The sequence below is a fragment of the Dysidea avara genome, chromosome 6, assembly GCF_963678975.1.
Source record: "Dysidea avara chromosome 6, odDysAvar1.4, whole genome shotgun sequence".
NCBI lineage: Eukaryota > Metazoa > Porifera > Demospongiae > Dictyoceratida > Dysideidae > Dysidea > Dysidea avara.
Window position 1 is genome coordinate 25516341 of NC_089277.1, and position 17868 is coordinate 25534208.

The following is a 17868-nucleotide window of genomic DNA, read 5'->3' on the forward strand; positions in this document are numbered from 1 at the left end:
TGCTATACAGTGTAACTACATAGCTAAGCAGTAAAGCTTTACACAAGTGGTGTGTAGTAATTATGACTTATGGGCTGCTGTTAGCTAACTTAAGTATTCCACTAGGGACCTCTTGCAGTCTAGGCAAGGCCTTACTAGACCTGCGGTACCAACGTCAGTGGGAATTCCCCTTGTATCTATACTGTAATCATACAAGGTGACAACGACGCAGTATTTTGGGGAATATAGTTGGGGCCATGCTTTATGAAATGTAATTATAGTTTATTCTCTAGGAGGCTCAATCCTTGCCATATAATACTTTGATCATGATACCTGGTCCACTAGAGATTTGATGATATAATCAATACATCACCATATCGCAATATATGCAAGAGAGTGATACAGGTATTGATACAAGTTTAATCAATACGTCATAAATATTATATCAGGTGTGTTGACTTAAACATTATATAGATACGTAGCTGTGTTTGGTTTAAATGCAGATGCCAGTTTACAATCAAATTATTGAGTTAGCATTGCCAGCGTTAGATCAGAAAATCCGACAAATTATACAAGTGCACTACTGTGTAGTATCACATCATTGTATTGTGATTTTTGCGGCTTGTAGGTATTATCAATACATTCGATTCTTGTATCATCCCATCTCTAGATACCACGCTGTAGAAACTGAAGTGACCGCAGTACACAAAATGGTAAAATTCTGTTGTCTGTTGGGTACCTGAATGCATGGCACATGTACACCAAAAACGTTGGTGTCTATATATAGTGGTCTAATGCATTTGGACACCTAGTTTTATGCTATAGCTATGTGTTTGGCAGCTTTCTACAAGAGTATTCATTTTTGTGGTTAAAACTATGATTGGACACTATTGTTTTTATTCTAAATGTGTATTGGGTTGAGTATACAGAGGACACCACTTTGTTATTTGGTGTCCAAAAGGCACTCCAGGACACACCATAAGTAACTGAATAAAAGATCAATATACTCTAATAGAACATTCACCTACCTTAATAAAGCTGCCAACTGCCGGTTAGAGTACTGTGACATTGTTAAGTACCAATGTTTCTATAGTGATTCCATCTATAATTGAATTATCAGGAATCACTCCAGGGGATAAATATGGGAATGAATTGCTAGAAAGAATAGGGAGTCTTGAAAAGCACATTCCATGAGTCAGAGTACATCCACTGTACACCCACTGTTGGACAATTATGTCAAGAGTATACTGACCATTCAGACAACAAAAAAGACAGTGATGAGTGATCACCTCACTTAACAAACTGTTACACTGTAATGGTGTCCTGACCTCTGTATAATATTATTGCTGTATATACATACAAACGTACGTAATGTCCCTTGCCAGAAACTAAACACTACTGGATCATTATCATATTTGTATTTCTAGTAACAATAGTCACATTAATTTTGTGTTATCAAATCTATGTATTGGGACAATTACTGTAATGGAACAATTTCCTACTCTAATAGAACATTCAAAACTTTTGTAACCTGCACTCCTCAAAGATATGTGGTAGACAAAAGTTAGCTATAATATACAATTGTTTATTCATTCATACATGGACCAACGTTGAAACCGGGTCACTACTGCTGACCCGGATGACCCACTGACCCGGATTAATTAAAGCCGAGACGTGTTTCGGCTAGTCTCGGGCGAGCGAACGAGTCTAGATTTTGAGCGTTTGATTCGTGTTGAGTAAATATTGCAACTTCAGCCTAGCCGTAGGTTGAAGACCAAAAAAAAAAAAAAAAGGGTCTTCACCTACTGACAATAGCTACCCCCTCACCATAGATACCCTCAGTTTCGTGCTACATACTGCACTTACTAACAAATAGGCGTGGCTGAGCATATGTTGGTAATGCGATAAGTGGGCGTGGCTCACGAAAGAGGTACGCGATAGCGCTTATAAGTTTCCACGTCGTCAAACGAACAATTTCGTTTCTCACGTGATCCAATTCGGGTCAGACCCGGATAAATTATAAACCGGGTCAGACCCGGATAAATTATAAACCGGGTCAGACCCGGATAAATTATAAACCGGGTCAGACCCGGATGACCCGACCCGGTTTCAACGCTGACATGGACGAGAAAGTTCACACAGATTCTGGATATCTTTGCACTGCAAAACAGAAAATGCAAAATTAATTGCATATTATAGTATATGAAACGAACACAACAAAGCTACATACACGGCTATTTGAGTGACCACGGTCAATGCACTAGCTAGTGTGTGAGCCTCTACACAGCTCAAGTGTATAATATGGTCGAATGTCTGTCTGTGAGCATTTGCATGTCTCATGTGGCCAGACCACTATTCTCCTTTTGTGTTACAGTAGGTATGGATTTTCCCACCCAAGCACATAAACAACAGCCAGGCAAAACTACCACTGGACTATATGCTGCTGCTGCAATGGCATTGAATAAATGGTTAACGTTATGTATGGGAGTCCAAGTCTGGACCCTGACGACTTTTCTGCACACTTTTATCCCATGGTAAGTATACTCTATTAGAGTAGCATGGCACTGCACCTGTACTTGGTTTTGCTTTGTAACTCTGTAGCAGGTCAGCTTGTGCATACACGAAATGTCATAATTATTATGTGGTAGGTTCAATATAATAGTATAATTATGCAAATTCCGATATTTATCAGATTGACAGATTCATAGTAAACTTGCACATTGGTACGTGTGAATCGTATTATATACCAGGTTTCAAGGTCATCAAGTTAATTACCAGCTTATAACAATTATTGCAAAGTGTGCAAAAAGCATCTCGGTCCTCATAAAGCTTAATCGAAACTTGGTTGCCAATATCTAAGAGCAAATTCAGTCAAATCTAGTGTGTGGGCTGTTCTATATCTGGCAGGCACCAACAATGCAAAAATGGTTGCTTTGGAGAAAGAGCAATGGAAATATACATGCATGAAAATTGCATCTTCCTCATGGCAATTTTCTTGGCTGCTCAACACTGATTACTGTGTCTTGGTTACATTTACATGCCTTGTCAGCATTCTGGGTGTTATGTAGGTAATACGAGAGGTAATAGATCTGTAACTCAGTATACGGTCAAGTCTGGACCAGCTAAAATTTCGCTGCGATCTGTGACTATAGAACCTGCTTAGCAACAAAATTTTTTTTGTCCTTTTCGATTGTGGGCTGCAATATTTTGTTTGTGACCGTGACTAGGGCACTTGGCTCGATTTTGGTCTCAGTGGCCTTGATCCACTGCGCTCGCAGATCTACTGTACCTGACATGAGTTCCTGGTGTTGTGCCATTAAAATCAAATAAAGTTTCTTTTCGCTTCGCTGCAAGTGTCTTCCATTTGTAGCAGAATACAAACCGAGGTCAGATCAGTAAAGACCAGGAAGACGCTGTAGTTGGATTAAGCGTGTAAAGTATTTTTTACTAATGTTTAGGCGCTGCCACTCATGCAACGCGTTTATCTAGGAACATTTTGCAGACGGAAAAAGGAGCAGTTTAAAATCCAGTTATTTGACTTCCTGGATGAATGACTCTTTATATTCTAGCACTCACCACAAGTACAGCGATAGTTAAAATACCCCCGTGAGTTGCACAGGGAGGATGTCTGCCCCAAGTGGAGAAGAAGAGGAACCAATAGCAAGTGGAACAGTCATCATACACAGGCCAACTTATGATGAGCTACAATTTGAAGAAACTTTCCACCCTCTGGGATATCAGAGACTAAAGGTACTCCAAAAGTATTCTAGCTAGCTAGTAGAAATTCTATGGGTACACTTAAATATGCAACACACAATTTTTTCACCCATGAGAGAAATTGAATTGACTACTATTGAGAGATTTACTGAGATTTGTGTTGTGATTCTTGTAGCTATCCATTGCTGAGCCAATTCGTAGTCACATCATGCCACCATTGAGTCTTAAAGAGTGGAGGGAGTTTTTGTTAGTTCGTCTACCAATTTTGAGATGGTTGTGGGAGTACAGACATCCTTTGTTGTTTGGTGATGTGATATCTGGTGTGACCGTGGGAATCATGCATATTCCTCAAGGTGATGTGCATGTACTGCGTGTTTACATTTGTGTGTGTGTGTGTGTGTGCGTGCGTGCGTGTGTGCACATGTAGTATAGTGTGTTCACTGCATTGTATTAACATGGAAAGCATATGCCAACTGTCCATATCCCACACAATGAACGAAGTATTTTTAAAAGTGCTCACATCTTCATGTCATTGCTTCCCACAGAGTACTGGACTCCCAGAAAGATATTTGTTTTCTAGAACTCATTACAAACATCCCACTAGTTATGTACGTACGTATGTAGGTGTGATGGCAGCTAAACAGTTTTTTTTTCTAAGGTGTAATTATCTTTTTCTTTAGGTAATTATCTACTAATGATTATGTTTTTACATGCTACGTTAAAGTGCCAAAATCTGCAACTTGAACTGTCATGTACATACATACAAAAATGAGTAGTATTGCACCGATAATCGGTTCAATAATCGGTATCGGACTGATATTAGCTACTAGCCGATTAATCGGTTTTGATTAAATCTAATAAGCTGATATTAATCTCCACTTTGCTGTGTGGTATAATGATGTGGGGGAGGCTAGACATAAGTTATTTGGCAATTTAATTAAGTTATGTGTTTATGGTTTAGCAGTGACTACAAGCCATGCCCATGATAAACTGTCACCCATTGCCCAACAATAAACTGAGGTTTTAGGCTTCTATGTAGTACCAGCCACTTGTCTCAACTGTACAGCAGTAGTAAAATGTACTTACAACTGTTTACCATGAGTAACTTTTACTTGTGGTATACATCTAACTTTACATTTTAGCCTATAATGAGTTGTATATCAATACTTATATCACTAATATGAGTCTTTTAATAATGATGATGATGACTGTTAGTGTTATTAGTGTATATCAGATTGGTTATCGGTATCAGCTAATCTGTTGTTTAATACTGGTTATTGGAATAATCGGCTAATTTGGTTATTGGTGCAACACTAAAAATGAGTACACCTAACTACCAAACAGACTGCTTCAGTGTATACATGTATATTGACCTGCTTATTAGAGCACCATAATAATGGAGACAATTTTATTTGCAAATTACAGTTAGTTATTATACTGTACTGAAAAGCTTAAGTTAACTACTTAAATGGGCAGGCTGTGAGGTTAGCCAGAACTTCTTTGGGACCACATCTCAAACAATTAGTTTGTACGCTACTAATACTACCTGTATGTTGTAACAAATAGCTACTGTTTCAGGTATGGCGTATGCTGTGCTGGCCAATGTTCCTCCAGTGTACGGTTTGTATGTGTCTTTCCTACCACCACTGGTTTATTCCTTATTTGGAACATCTAGACAGATCTCTATTGGTAAGTGTGATAGCAACATACATTTGTAACCATGTACACCCCTGTACATGTACTGTACATGTACTGTACAGTCACTTAATAGAGGTTATCTAATTGCCTAAATACCGTATAGCTCGAGGGGGTTTGCTGATTTTGCAGTTTTGGGAGTTACCAGCGAAAATTTTATCCTTGAAATATATATAGTTTGTAAATCTGCAAAAATTTTATTGTCAGCAACATTGTTCAAACTTGAAAAATTTGCCCCTTGAAATATTTAGGCTATATGGTAACTATCGCTGTGTTAAAAGATGTCCCTCCATAACATGGTGATCTCATTAATGAAGCCTTTGATATAATCACTACAACAAGGTGCGTATGGTCTTGTATTTAAAAGGTGGTCACTAAGTTAGGCTTCATTGTGTATCTTTGTGCTTTATTGTGTATTTATTGTTCTTTACAGGCACATTGGCCATTACTTGTTTAATGGTTGGTGATGCACTAAGCGATTACATCGATGACAACCCCTCTCTGTGTGAACTAGTGAAGTACAATGAAACTACTGGAAAAAACAGAACCATTGAGTTAGACCTAGCGGATTGTCCTGCTGCACTTGACGTTGTATTCACCATAACCTTTGTCACTGGTCTGATTATGGTATGGGACAATTGTGTATGTATGGGTGTATCATACTCCTCATGTATGTACGTAGCTGTACACAATTTGTGAGTAATGTTTATTGTTCCTGCTGCAGATCATATTTGGTGCTCTCCAATTCGGGTTCATCACTATATTCCTGTCTGATGCTCTTGTTAGTGGCTACACTACTGGAGCTGCTGTCCATGTGTTCTCCAGTCAACTCAGACACATTTTTGGGTTATCTTCATCTTCTGTGAAGGTTGAGCCTGGACTGTTTCAGCTTCCGCAGGTAAACTATAATGAGCCCATGTAAATCTTGTTTCCATTGTGTCCTGCTCTAAGTAGTCGATGAATCATGCTAGTCTCGTTCTCCTGTCTATTGGGTTACATTGGTTGTTTCTATGTATGAACACTGTATTGTGTGTCTTTGCTGGCTAGTTCCCCAGATTATAGTATGTTCACGTTGAGCTGAATCCTCAAAAACATCTAATAACTCATGGATGCAATTACACACGATCTTGAAATTTGGCTCATTTGTAGTACTGCTTGATCCGCTAAAAATATTTCAAAATCTTTTTGTTCAAATGTTTGACGTGATATTTACGGCCAATCAAAATTTTCACAATACATTTCCTATGGGGAAACATATAAGTACAGTGTCCATTACAGCCCTTTCCCGAACTTGTAATGGAGCCAAACCGTACATGTCTGTCGTTGACACCTTTGCTGTTACCAATAATCATCTGGTTAGCTGAAATGTTAACTCTGTTGAGAAAAAATCCACTTTTAATTTTTAGCTGTTTTTCAGGATTCAGCTCAACGTGAACATACTATAGTTGAGTCTAAGATGGTACCTTATGTTTTTGCACAGTTATTCCAACATTGATTTAGTTTGTTTCTTTTTTTTCTTTTTTGTAAATTAGTAATCTTTGTAATGCAGTTTCCTTTGACTAATCCATTCTTTCTTTGTTACTCTTGTGAGCACATTTACAACACACACACACTCACTACGCATCTACGCACACACACACACACGCACACATGCACGCATACACACACACACTTACTGCATACACACACACACTCACTCACTACACACACACGCATGCACACACACACGCACGCACACACACGCACACGCACGCACATACACATACTCACTACGCATGCGCACACACACAACACACACACACACACACACACTGTCATATCTTTGTTTCATCACCATACTTCTTATTACACAATAGAAATGGTTAAAAATACTTGACCAAGTGTTCTCTGGTAACACCAACTGGGTGGCAGTGATAATTGCTGTACTATGTATATCATTCCTGATCATTATGAAGGTGATTAACAAACAGTTCTACAAGATCAAGTTGTATAGGAAAGTTCCCATCCCTATTCCATCCCAGCTAATAGTGGTAAGCCACTGTGTATACAGCGTAACTAGGAAGTTTTAAGAGACAAGAGATCTCTCTGTTTTCTGTGTGATATTTGTGATTATTAAAAAAAAAAATTCTGTGATAATTTGTTTATGCACTATTGTGATAATTCTAACTATCAAGATCTACTGTATATTACAGGAGGCCAGCCTGAAATAAGTAGTTATCATTTTAAATTTAAATTATAATTCTTATGTCTATTTGAGAATTTAACGTACGTATCTTTTCTTTGAAATTACATTCTACAGGTGATAGTAGCTACTGCTATTAGTGCAGGATTTAGTCTACAAGAAAAACAAGACATCATGATTGTGGATCATATACCAACTGGGTGAGTAAATTTATAACTAGATTGTGGAAGTTGATAGCCATGTCACTTATAGTCATCCTGCTGCCACATTTCCGGACTTGCTTTATAGATACAGTACGTTCTGATGAAATCTTTTTAGACGCATTGCATAGGCCACTATTAAGCACACTAATTTTTGTTTGAAAGTAATACTCTTTTCAAGCTTGTCTGTAATACATATAAATTTACTTAGTTGCAATGCACACAGTTTATGCGTATGTATGTATGTATGTATGTATGTATGTATGTATGTATGTATGTATGTATGTATGTATGTATGTTTGTATGTATGTATGTTTGTATGTATGTATGTATGTTTGTATGTACGTATGTATGTTTGTATGTATGTATGTATGTATGTTTGTATGTACGTATGTATGTACTGTATGTATGTATGTATGTATGTATCTCATGATTGCTATAGATTTTATCTTGTGCTTGTAAAGTAGATATCCCCTTAATTGAAATGTTATGCGTACAACATGTATGTTAATAGTCACATACAATACATGAATACATGTATGGTATATCGCTGTGTCATGAAGCAGTGGAGATGTTACATAGATACGCCCAAAAACTTGGACCTACTGTACTTGACATAGTCACTATAATGAGGTGATCTTATTAATCACCTATAGTTACTGGACCTACTTAATGTCTATTGTATAACACCACAATGCTGCTTTCTCTGTTTCTTGTTCATGTTATTTCTTTATGCATATAGATTGCCGCCATTCACCCCTCCAAAGCCGACTTACATGCTTCCGATTCTGTTGGACTCCTTTGTCATAGCAGTAGTGTCTTATTCCATCGCCATCTCTTTGTCCAAAGTCTTTGCCAAGAAACATGGCTACACAATTGTACCTAACCAGGTACTACACATACTGTACTGTACACATGCAGTAACATACCATACTGAGGGCAACTTTGCCGGGGGAAAACCCTGGCGAATTTGGCGATTTGCTACAAATTCACCAAAGTTTAACCCGCCAATTACTCATAGCCCCTGAGATTAGCATCTTCATATATAACTACAATTAATATTGAGCTTCAATTTGCCAGCGTTTATTTTGTCAAAAGCAATTTAACTGGCTATTCGCCGAAGTTTACCCCCTCCAAAGTTTCCCTCTATACATACAGTAGTGTCTATATCATGTGAGTTCTCATCACTACTTTATGTATACAGTGGAATATCTCTATTATGCACATCTATATCCATGTTGTGTTCTCCTTATTACATGTGCCATGCAGAGTTATGTTGATATTTTAATGACATTGAGTGTGATACGTAATTACAGTAACAGTAGCATTTGTTTGGCCAAATTTGAAAATTTTGCTACATAATATATTGTGTTTGTTGCAGGAACTTCTGGCTCATGGGATCACTAATTTTGTCACCTCGTTCTTCTCATGTTTTGTCAGTACTTGCTCATTATCTCGATCAGTGATACAGGATACCACAGGGGGAAACACCCAGGTACAAAATATGTATTTACATGCTCTCTCCCTCCGCCTCTAATTTGTATAAGTTGCACATGCACATCATATGTACCATGAAGCCACCTAACTTCAAAGGAAATTTTCAGGGTACATATCTTATAAACCCTGGCTGGCCATGGTACATTTAACCATGGCCTTGATGTGGGACCAGTACCGCCGAGTTCTTTATATAGAAACTCTAGCCAAAATCTATTGTGGGAAATTATTATTTGTCACGTGACGAAAACGATACTTTCGATTTTGCATCCTACAATACTCAGACTGAAGCGATTTGTCACCCTTGCCTTCCTATGAGTTGAGAAACGTTGGTTTAAGGTGAGAACTAGTGTTATAGCACATTCAGAAGCGATTCACCACATTTTGGAATGCGGACACACCCACTTTTTGAGTAACACGATATAAACACTCTACAGTGAAGCTTACTCCTACAGATGTTTAGTAAATGTTGTAAACAGTCTATAAAACAATGCAGCAGCTTTAAATACTTGCAAAATCGCTAAATTGAACTTTTCCAGGATACTCTTAGGACTTGCCCGTTCATGTTTACAACGTTGTCACAATGTTTTGTACCACAATCGAATTTCGCAAGTTGGTCTATATAATGAATTCAGTGTTCTGACTCGTATCTTGGGTGGTTAATCACCCACAGGCTATCAGCCTGCATTGGGCATGGTACATATCAGTTGTATCACGTGCCCTCGTGATTTGCCTGATATGTACACCCACGTGCTCTCAGGCCTAACAGGCAAATCACTCGGGTACATGATACAACTATTACTTATACTACGTATACGTACATACGCATGCACGTATGCAATGAGATTTAGTGTGATATCCACGGATAATGTTTCATTGTTTCCTTTAGCTTGTGTCTTTCATATCATCATCAATACTGATAATTGTGTTATTGTGGGTAGGACCACTTTTTGAACCGCTACCAACAGTAAGTGTTGTGTGTGTATAGTGTGTGTGTGGAGTGTAGTATGTGTGTGTGTAGTGTAGTGTAGTGTGTGTGTCTGTGTACGTTTACGTATCTAGTATGTGTGTAGAGTGTAGTATGTCTGTGTGTACGTATATGTGTGTAGTGTGTGTGTCTGTGTGTACGTATATGTGTGTAGTGTGTGTATGTGTGTGTGTGTGTGTGTGTGTGTGTGTGTGTGTGTGTGTGTGTGTGTGTGTACGTATATGTGTGTAGTGTGTAAGAAGTTCAGATGATATTGATCTCAGCTGTAAAGTGTAATAGTTCTTCATGTGTGAATCTTGTGTGACTTCAGTTGACTTGGCTGCTCCAGTAGATTGGCCATCATTTAAATGTGTATTTTTTTTTCTTAGGCAGTTCTGGCATCTATCATTGTTGTGGCTCTGTATGGAATGTTTAAACAGGTCAAGGATATACACAAATACTATAAACTTTGTGTACCAGACATGGTATGTATATATTATGTGAACTGTGTGCAGTATCCAGCTGTGTTGTGTCATGTGGGCAGATATGTACTTCTATGTGTATGCCTGTATGAAAGTATTACAGTAGATTTAAATCATTGTTTAGCTGTATTACACCATAGGACTGTGTGGTAATATTGATGATCTGAATATTCAACAACAATATTAGTGACTGTTTTATTAGAGTATTTCATCATGAGGTCTATGTTCTATTAGAGTAGTTGAATGAGTGATATCCGCAATTACGTTTCTTGACGTAGCGTGCATTATCTGTGATGTCACAAAACAAAATGGCCGCTGTAGTGTGGGGACTTTGTACATGGAGGTATTGGGTGAGATGGTGTTTCCCTATGATAACGTTTATAAATTTGAATAAGGGCGAATGTGAGGCTTATAGTATATAAGGCAATTCAAATAAGCCTATTTGTGTGCGATTTAAAATTTTCGGTCTGTTTTCCTTGTTGGAGCTCGTTTTGCACTGTCACGGTACGTGTACTACTTCTTACCTTTATTATCTCGTGGTTCCATGTGTAAAAATATACAGACAACATTCATTTCAAATACTGTGTGCCAAAGTCTCTAAAGCCCCCACACTAACACGGCCATTTTGTAATCGCAATGTCATTGCGGATATCACTCATTGGACTCTGCGTGAACCTCATTTATTCACTGATCTGACACCTGGACATTTAGATAAAGGTCTCACTGTATTGATACTCTCATGACTTATCGTGATAATAAATTTCCATGTAACACTTTCACACCTGAGATCAAAGGAGCCGCCTGGACTACATTTTGTATGTGGCCCAGCTAGCCAGGCTGCATTGGAAATGTAGCCTGAGCTACATCTGGGCAGCGATTATATAGATGTTAAGGCTGACTGTATGCATGACTTGGATTTTGCCATGAAAACCACTCAGGGGGCATTTTGCTATCCTTACTATCCTACAAGTTGAAAAACATTGGGATAAGCTGAGAACTAGTGCTATAGCTTACTTACCAATCATTTCCGCATGTTTCCAAATATAGACCATACCCCCCATCACAAAGTTATCTAGGTAACCATTCTAGAAACCAGCTAAAACGATGATGATGATGTACAAAATAATTTGTGGACTTGTCTATATCAAGCGAAACTTAACCATAACATACTCCAACCTTCCCGAGGCCATCCCTATAAAGGGTTGATTGTTACAAATAGCTATTCATTTTCCTATTCATTAGTATGCGGAACATACTTCCAATATCAGTAGTTAGGTCAGATTATTTTAATGAACAATCCTACTCCTATATGTCTAATTAATTTTGTACCTTATGCCATAAAATAATAACCTAGTATGAGTATAACTACTATCTGTAGTTATACTCATACTGAGTCCTGCACTTTAACAACTAATAATACAGGTGTTGGCAATGAATTTGTTGCTTTAGCGATTGAATTCGTTACTTTGGCAAAGGAATTCATCCTTTTGGCAATTGACTTCGTCACTTTGGCATTAGTTACATTGGTGCTCAAGAATTTGTCATAATTAAATTGTCTTGAAGCTCATCACAGAGTGAATAATTTTTGCCATGGAGAGGTAATTACTGTACACTTGAGACCTAGAAGGTAGTTGAAGCTGGTTGTACATGAAGCTGATATGCAGCTGTCTGGAAAGTTAATTACTTAGCTTGTTTGCAGTTGACCATGTCCATCACTAATGGCAAACTACAGCTGTGAATAATGTATGCATGTTATTAGAGAACAAGTTTACTTCGCTTCAGGTTTGTTGAAACTTTCTTTCTGAATGTCGTTACGTTATCAGGACCAAGGAAGAGTGTACTACATGTATATCAGATATTTAAGTAGTGCAGGTTAGTTTGATCCATGCTGGACAAGTTATGGCTGATAATTGGCAAAAATTGTGTGGACACAATCATTTAGACACTTTTAAAAGTACAATAGAACGGTCCCACAATGTATATATCAACAAATCCATGTATAACAGTTCATTACTGTTCATTCTTTTTTTCTTACTGAAATGTTGTTTAGTGACAATCTCTTTCTCGAGTTGAGTCCAAAACAGCCATTTTGTCCTTGTAACCTAGGTAAAACCAACCTGTTGCCCAAATCAAGTTTTTCATCATCTTTTCCAACTTCTGTTCTATGTCCTGTGTAAGTTTCATGCAGAATGAATCACCAGAAACCAAGTTGTAGCCTCTTGAAGGAGCCATGCCATTGAATTTGCCCCACTTCTTTCCCCACGGAAGTTGTGGTTAGCACTGGTTACGCATTGTAACACAATTTTGTGATGTAAAAGTTATCGCTCTTTAGTAAGATGTAAGCTTTTATTCAAGAAAGTGTTCCATCCATGGTTTAATCCTCGGTTTAGTCCATAAATTCCTCCGTAGAATAGATCCCACCCTAGCCAGTGTTTTGTTCAGTTTTGCACAAAACCAATATTAGTTATGCGAGCAAGAAAATTGCCGTGTAGCTATATACATATCTCACCAATCCTTCAGTTACATATCAAGACAAAATTTTGTATTTAATGGCATGCAAGTAACCAGCTGTATTGATTGCAACTTCTGATTCATACATTAAACCAGTGAAATCATCACACATGTTCTTACAGTATGGAAAATATATAGTGCTTGGGTTGGTGGTCAGAGGCTTGATCATGAGCCAAATAATAATGTTTGGCTCCTCGTCCTTTATTTTCCATATTGTACTTGCTGCAGTGCTTTCACTTAGTAGTATATGATGAACAATTATTTTTTTTGGGGCCGCACCTTTTTTTTACAGCTTGGCTGTTTTTGATTAGATTTTCTTTATATGATAATAAAATTGCTACACACAAATTTCCATTCATGCAATGCTAACTGCTATTCAGTTAAAATATAAGGCTCAAACGAATAGTGGTTTACTATATTCGAATATTTGCTCAAAATTAGTCAGTGTAAGGTTTCATTACTATGAATGCAATTCAGTAATTATGATGGCCACTACCATGAAGCCTACAAATAACCACAAACAGGTTTTTGGCTTCATAAGATTCTGAAAGATTTATCACAGCAATACTGTGATAGAGAATGTTTATACCAAAGTATGGAATAAGCCGCAAATCCGTACGAAGTCTTGCACTTACGGCAATTTACTGTGGAATTAGTACATCTTCACCAATTAGTGGCTGCCTAATGTTATTATTACTACTCTCTGCTTTATCACCATAGTCCTTTCCTCTTAATTACTTTCATTAGCATCTTCCGCTTCATTAATTGCTGTCAGCTAATTATGTGTCACCATATAAATGATCACGTGCAAATAATCATTTATTAATTTTATTATTTGGCTACGATGCGAACGAATATTAATCCAAATATTCGGCTAATTGTTTGAGCCCTAGTTAAAATCTAAAATAACACAAACATGGCTAGTTACTGTATGTATATTTCCAAGAGGTCAACATACGTATCCTCATCAGAAGTTGATGCTGAGTGGCAATTTCTTACTTCAATGTTTTCTCCTACTACAGATCTAGCCAGTTGTCGGTAAAACCAAGGAATGTCAGGGTTAGTGCAACAATTGTTTCTGGTACCATGGCATTGGTGCCCATCCCACAAAGCATCATCAGAATAAATTGATGAACTTCTAGCACCTCCGGTATTTCCAGATTCACAATAGTAATGGTCTCCAACGAAAGGAGGAGGGTCATATCCACGGTAATGGGCACATGGACAGTTCTGCCTTGTATAGTCTCCATCATCACTGCATCCTGTAGCATATGTCCAAATATGTTTACAAGGGTAGCCGATAGTTATTGATATTCCGTCAACATAGTAACTATTAATGGATCTGTGTATGTCTCTCCACCAAACGCCTTAAAATTGCCTTTCTGGTATCCTCGCACATGACCACATATCTTATTGTATTTTCTATCGTGAGTAGAAAAGGTCAGAGAGTGGCAGCCTCGTGGTGAAGGTGACTTGCATGCATACCCACGGGATCCTGGCAAAGTAACTCTACGCCATGGTGGAGGGCAAGAATGTCCCTGAGTTGCATTAAAATATGCTATCCTTGTCCATCCTCCATCAACACCACCACATTCTAGTTCCATATCGCAGTAAATTGTATGCAGTGAGGGATCTGTTACCCAGTAATCTCTAGACCTTCCCTGACTTTCCACATTTTTGTGATAGATGTCAGCACATGATCTGCCTGGTATATATCTAACCATACCATAGGAGGCTGATGATGCTACAGTTATATCTTCTTCACACAGGACTATTTTGCCTGTACACCCTATTAGCAGTGCCACAGCACAATACCAACTGAACATTTTATACTCACACTTGCAAGTAGCACACAAATGACTAGTCTGAACACTCTTAGGTAATTATATACAGGTAAGATAACAAAAGGTGAACCGACAACAATAAATGTTTCACTATTTTCATTGTGAGTTGATGTGAAAGACCGTTATCAAAACATTGAAAATAAACCTTGTACCCTAACAATAAACTGATTTAGGGTGTATGAGACTTTTACTACTATATGTATGCAGTAAATACTGGGGTACTGGGGTTGCTTTCTGTGGACATACAGTTACAGATAGTGTACATAGAGTGGTGCTGTCTATACAACGAAATTCCATTGGTCGTATTGCAGCTCTAGGTTCATCTCAGTTTCTTGAAAGTAACAACACCTGGGTCAGTAATGATAACATCTGCTGATCATTATATAGATGCCTAAAATTTAGCTATTAAATTGATTTCCAATTATCTACTGATCAAGAGGTGCATCAATAGTTGTGTATTGTGTAGCAAGCTGATTCCACAATTGTGTGCATGCATGTGCTTTTGTTAATGAAAAGGATTACTATATTAAAGCTAATTTATTTATCTAAAAAGTGACAATAGCAGTTGGAGCTTGTGCATGCTATCAACTATGAGTGCATACCATGTATAGTGGTGATATAATTGGACATTGTTTTGTGTACCAAAAATTACTTTTCTATATACGCATGTAATAGTACCTTGATAATCTGAAACCCTCGCTAATCCAACACAGTTTTCTTGTCCCAATGAGCATCGGAATGCAAAGCATTATTTATTACTAATTTCTAATTTTCAACTGACCGACTCATTGGCTGACTGTTGCCTTCAGTCAAGCATAACTTGACTGTGTATTTACAGTATGTGCTTACTGTTTTATGTTAATACATGCCTTTTTGAATTCCGCAGCAGCTATGTACAATACATGCATCGTGGATTTACGAACGCACCTTTGTCTTCCTTTACGTTCCATTTCTTTCTCTACTAATGTGAAGATATTGATTTATGGGTAACTCATCAATGGTTTATTGTGCTGGAAACTCTTAACATTCCTGGAAGGCACACAGGAAAATTATCTACTTGCATCATAAAGTAGATTCTACCCACCACTGTAACAGGTACTGAGAATCAGTGCTGTGCGCCTACAAAATTTTTGTCACCAGTTAATTGCCTACCAATAATTGGCAATAGCTGGTTAATTGGTTGTGTGTAATAAAGTGATATTGGCAGACATAATAAGTAGTCAACAAGCCTGCTAGAAGGTTTAAGGTGGTACCAAAGTGACCATCAACATCCTGTCTTGCAATAACAGTTATTACAATCACATATTAAACATGCTTGGAGGTAATGTTATGATGTTAACACTTGTCAGGTTAACACTTTGTCAGCAGGATATGGTTTACCAAGTGGGTGGGCAATAAACCAGTTTAAAGGTTCTTAACCAGTTATTGGCTGACCTATACAACACCAGTTAATAACTGGTCGTTTGCACACTGGTGCACAGCACTACTGAGAATGCAGCTCACGTATTCTAATTGATCACATGATCCCAGTCTGCCTGCTTTGAGTGGTATTATCACAGCACCCCAACAACCCAATACTCCACTCCATTTAATGGTGTTTGTGATTTACTAAACCCTCTGTTAATACTTGCACAACTACTTGCAATTAACTACAAAATTTCCAACATTCTTTTTCACAAACTACAATAAACACTCGAATCTATTTACAACAGTGTTTGAACAAAAGTCCAGTATTCAAGTGATGCTTGATTTTCTATATGTCATTACATAACTTTGACTGTGTTGAGTCCGCCCCTATTCTAATGTACAGTATGTATGAATTCATGACAAGTACACTTGTCCTACCAGCACAAAGATACAGGGTTTATGAAGTACACACTATACTGTATAATTATTTTATGGTGACGAATTCCTGTTAAGTTTCTTTTTATTTCACAGATGGTATGGATAGTTGTGTTTATAGCAACGGTGTTACTTGGAGTGGACGTGGGTCTCTTGGTTGGAATAGAGTTCTCATTATTTCTTATTGTCATGAGACTTGTCCTGTGAGTGAACTAAGTATGAACATTCGAATTTAATAATATTAACACATTAGCAAAAAAAAATTGTGAAATGTATTGCCAATTTTCTCAAATGAAATTACCATACATCAAGGAATTTTTGTTTACAAGGCCAACTGCAGCAGTGCTGGGCAAGGCTGGTGACACTGAGATATACCGAGATCAATTGTACTTCAGTAGGGTGAGTACATCCATTAGTGTACATAGCTGTACCACGTATATGAAAAGAAACACTGTTTAATGGGATCATTGTGTTGTTTTTAATTCTAAGAAACTTTATGTAAAACTTGGAACTCTTTGCACTCTGACTATACTGTACCTGTGTGCTGTCTTAAAATTGTCTCCATATATTTCTAGTCATTCTTTTTTTGTTCACAAACCTTCTGCATGTTCCTTCTTATTCATGTATGTGTTTACAAAATTTTTAGATACAACAAATTCCCGGTGTTCTGATATTCCGTTTCATTGCTCCGTTGTGTTACACTAATGTCAGCGTGTTTAAGTCTCAGCTTGCTAAAGCATCAGGGATTAATCCTGCTTTGTGTGGTACCAAAAAACAACCAAAGGGATGTTTGGAGCTTGCATCAAACAAGGTACTCCCTTCAATTAGCTATATTATATAGTGTATGAGAAATACGTATCATGTCATTATAAATGTATATCACGACCACGACATTTTCCTCAGTTATGTGAACATTAAGGACAGCCTGATGTTAGGAATATAGTGGAACCCTCTA

The 17868-nt window shown here is 37.7% G+C and overlaps 1 protein-coding gene across 2 annotated transcripts in view; it reads left to right on the forward strand.

Moving 5' to 3' along the window:
• Positions 1–3197: 3197 nt before the first annotated feature.
• The window catches only part of LOC136257746 (prestin-like), a 34463-nt gene continuing 19792 nt past the window's right edge, over positions 3198–17868 (forward strand). Inside the window, exons 1-14 of one of the 2 annotated variants that reach the window (XR_010702138.1) lie at positions 3198–3729; positions 3872–4049; positions 5275–5385; positions 5825–6018; positions 6116–6289; positions 7248–7421; positions 7691–7773; positions 8516–8663; positions 9155–9268; positions 10157–10234; positions 10624–10719; positions 17010–17116; positions 17243–17312; positions 17560–17724. Coding sequence is in view for 1 of the 2 variants with exons in the window: in XM_066051040.1 (XP_065907112.1) it covers positions 3604–3729; positions 3872–4049; positions 5275–5385; positions 5825–6018; positions 6116–6289; positions 7248–7421; positions 7691–7773; positions 8516–8663; positions 9155–9268; positions 10157–10234; positions 10624–10719; positions 17010–17116; positions 17243–17312; positions 17560–17724 (1818 nt within the window). In the remaining variant the exon portion in view is untranslated. The remainder of the gene's footprint in view (positions 3730–3871; positions 4050–5274; positions 5386–5824; positions 6019–6115; positions 6290–7247; positions 7422–7690; positions 7774–8515; positions 8664–9154; positions 9269–10156; positions 10235–10623; positions 10720–17009; positions 17117–17242; positions 17313–17559; positions 17725–17868) is intronic. The other variant, XM_066051040.1, reaches the window with a different exon arrangement.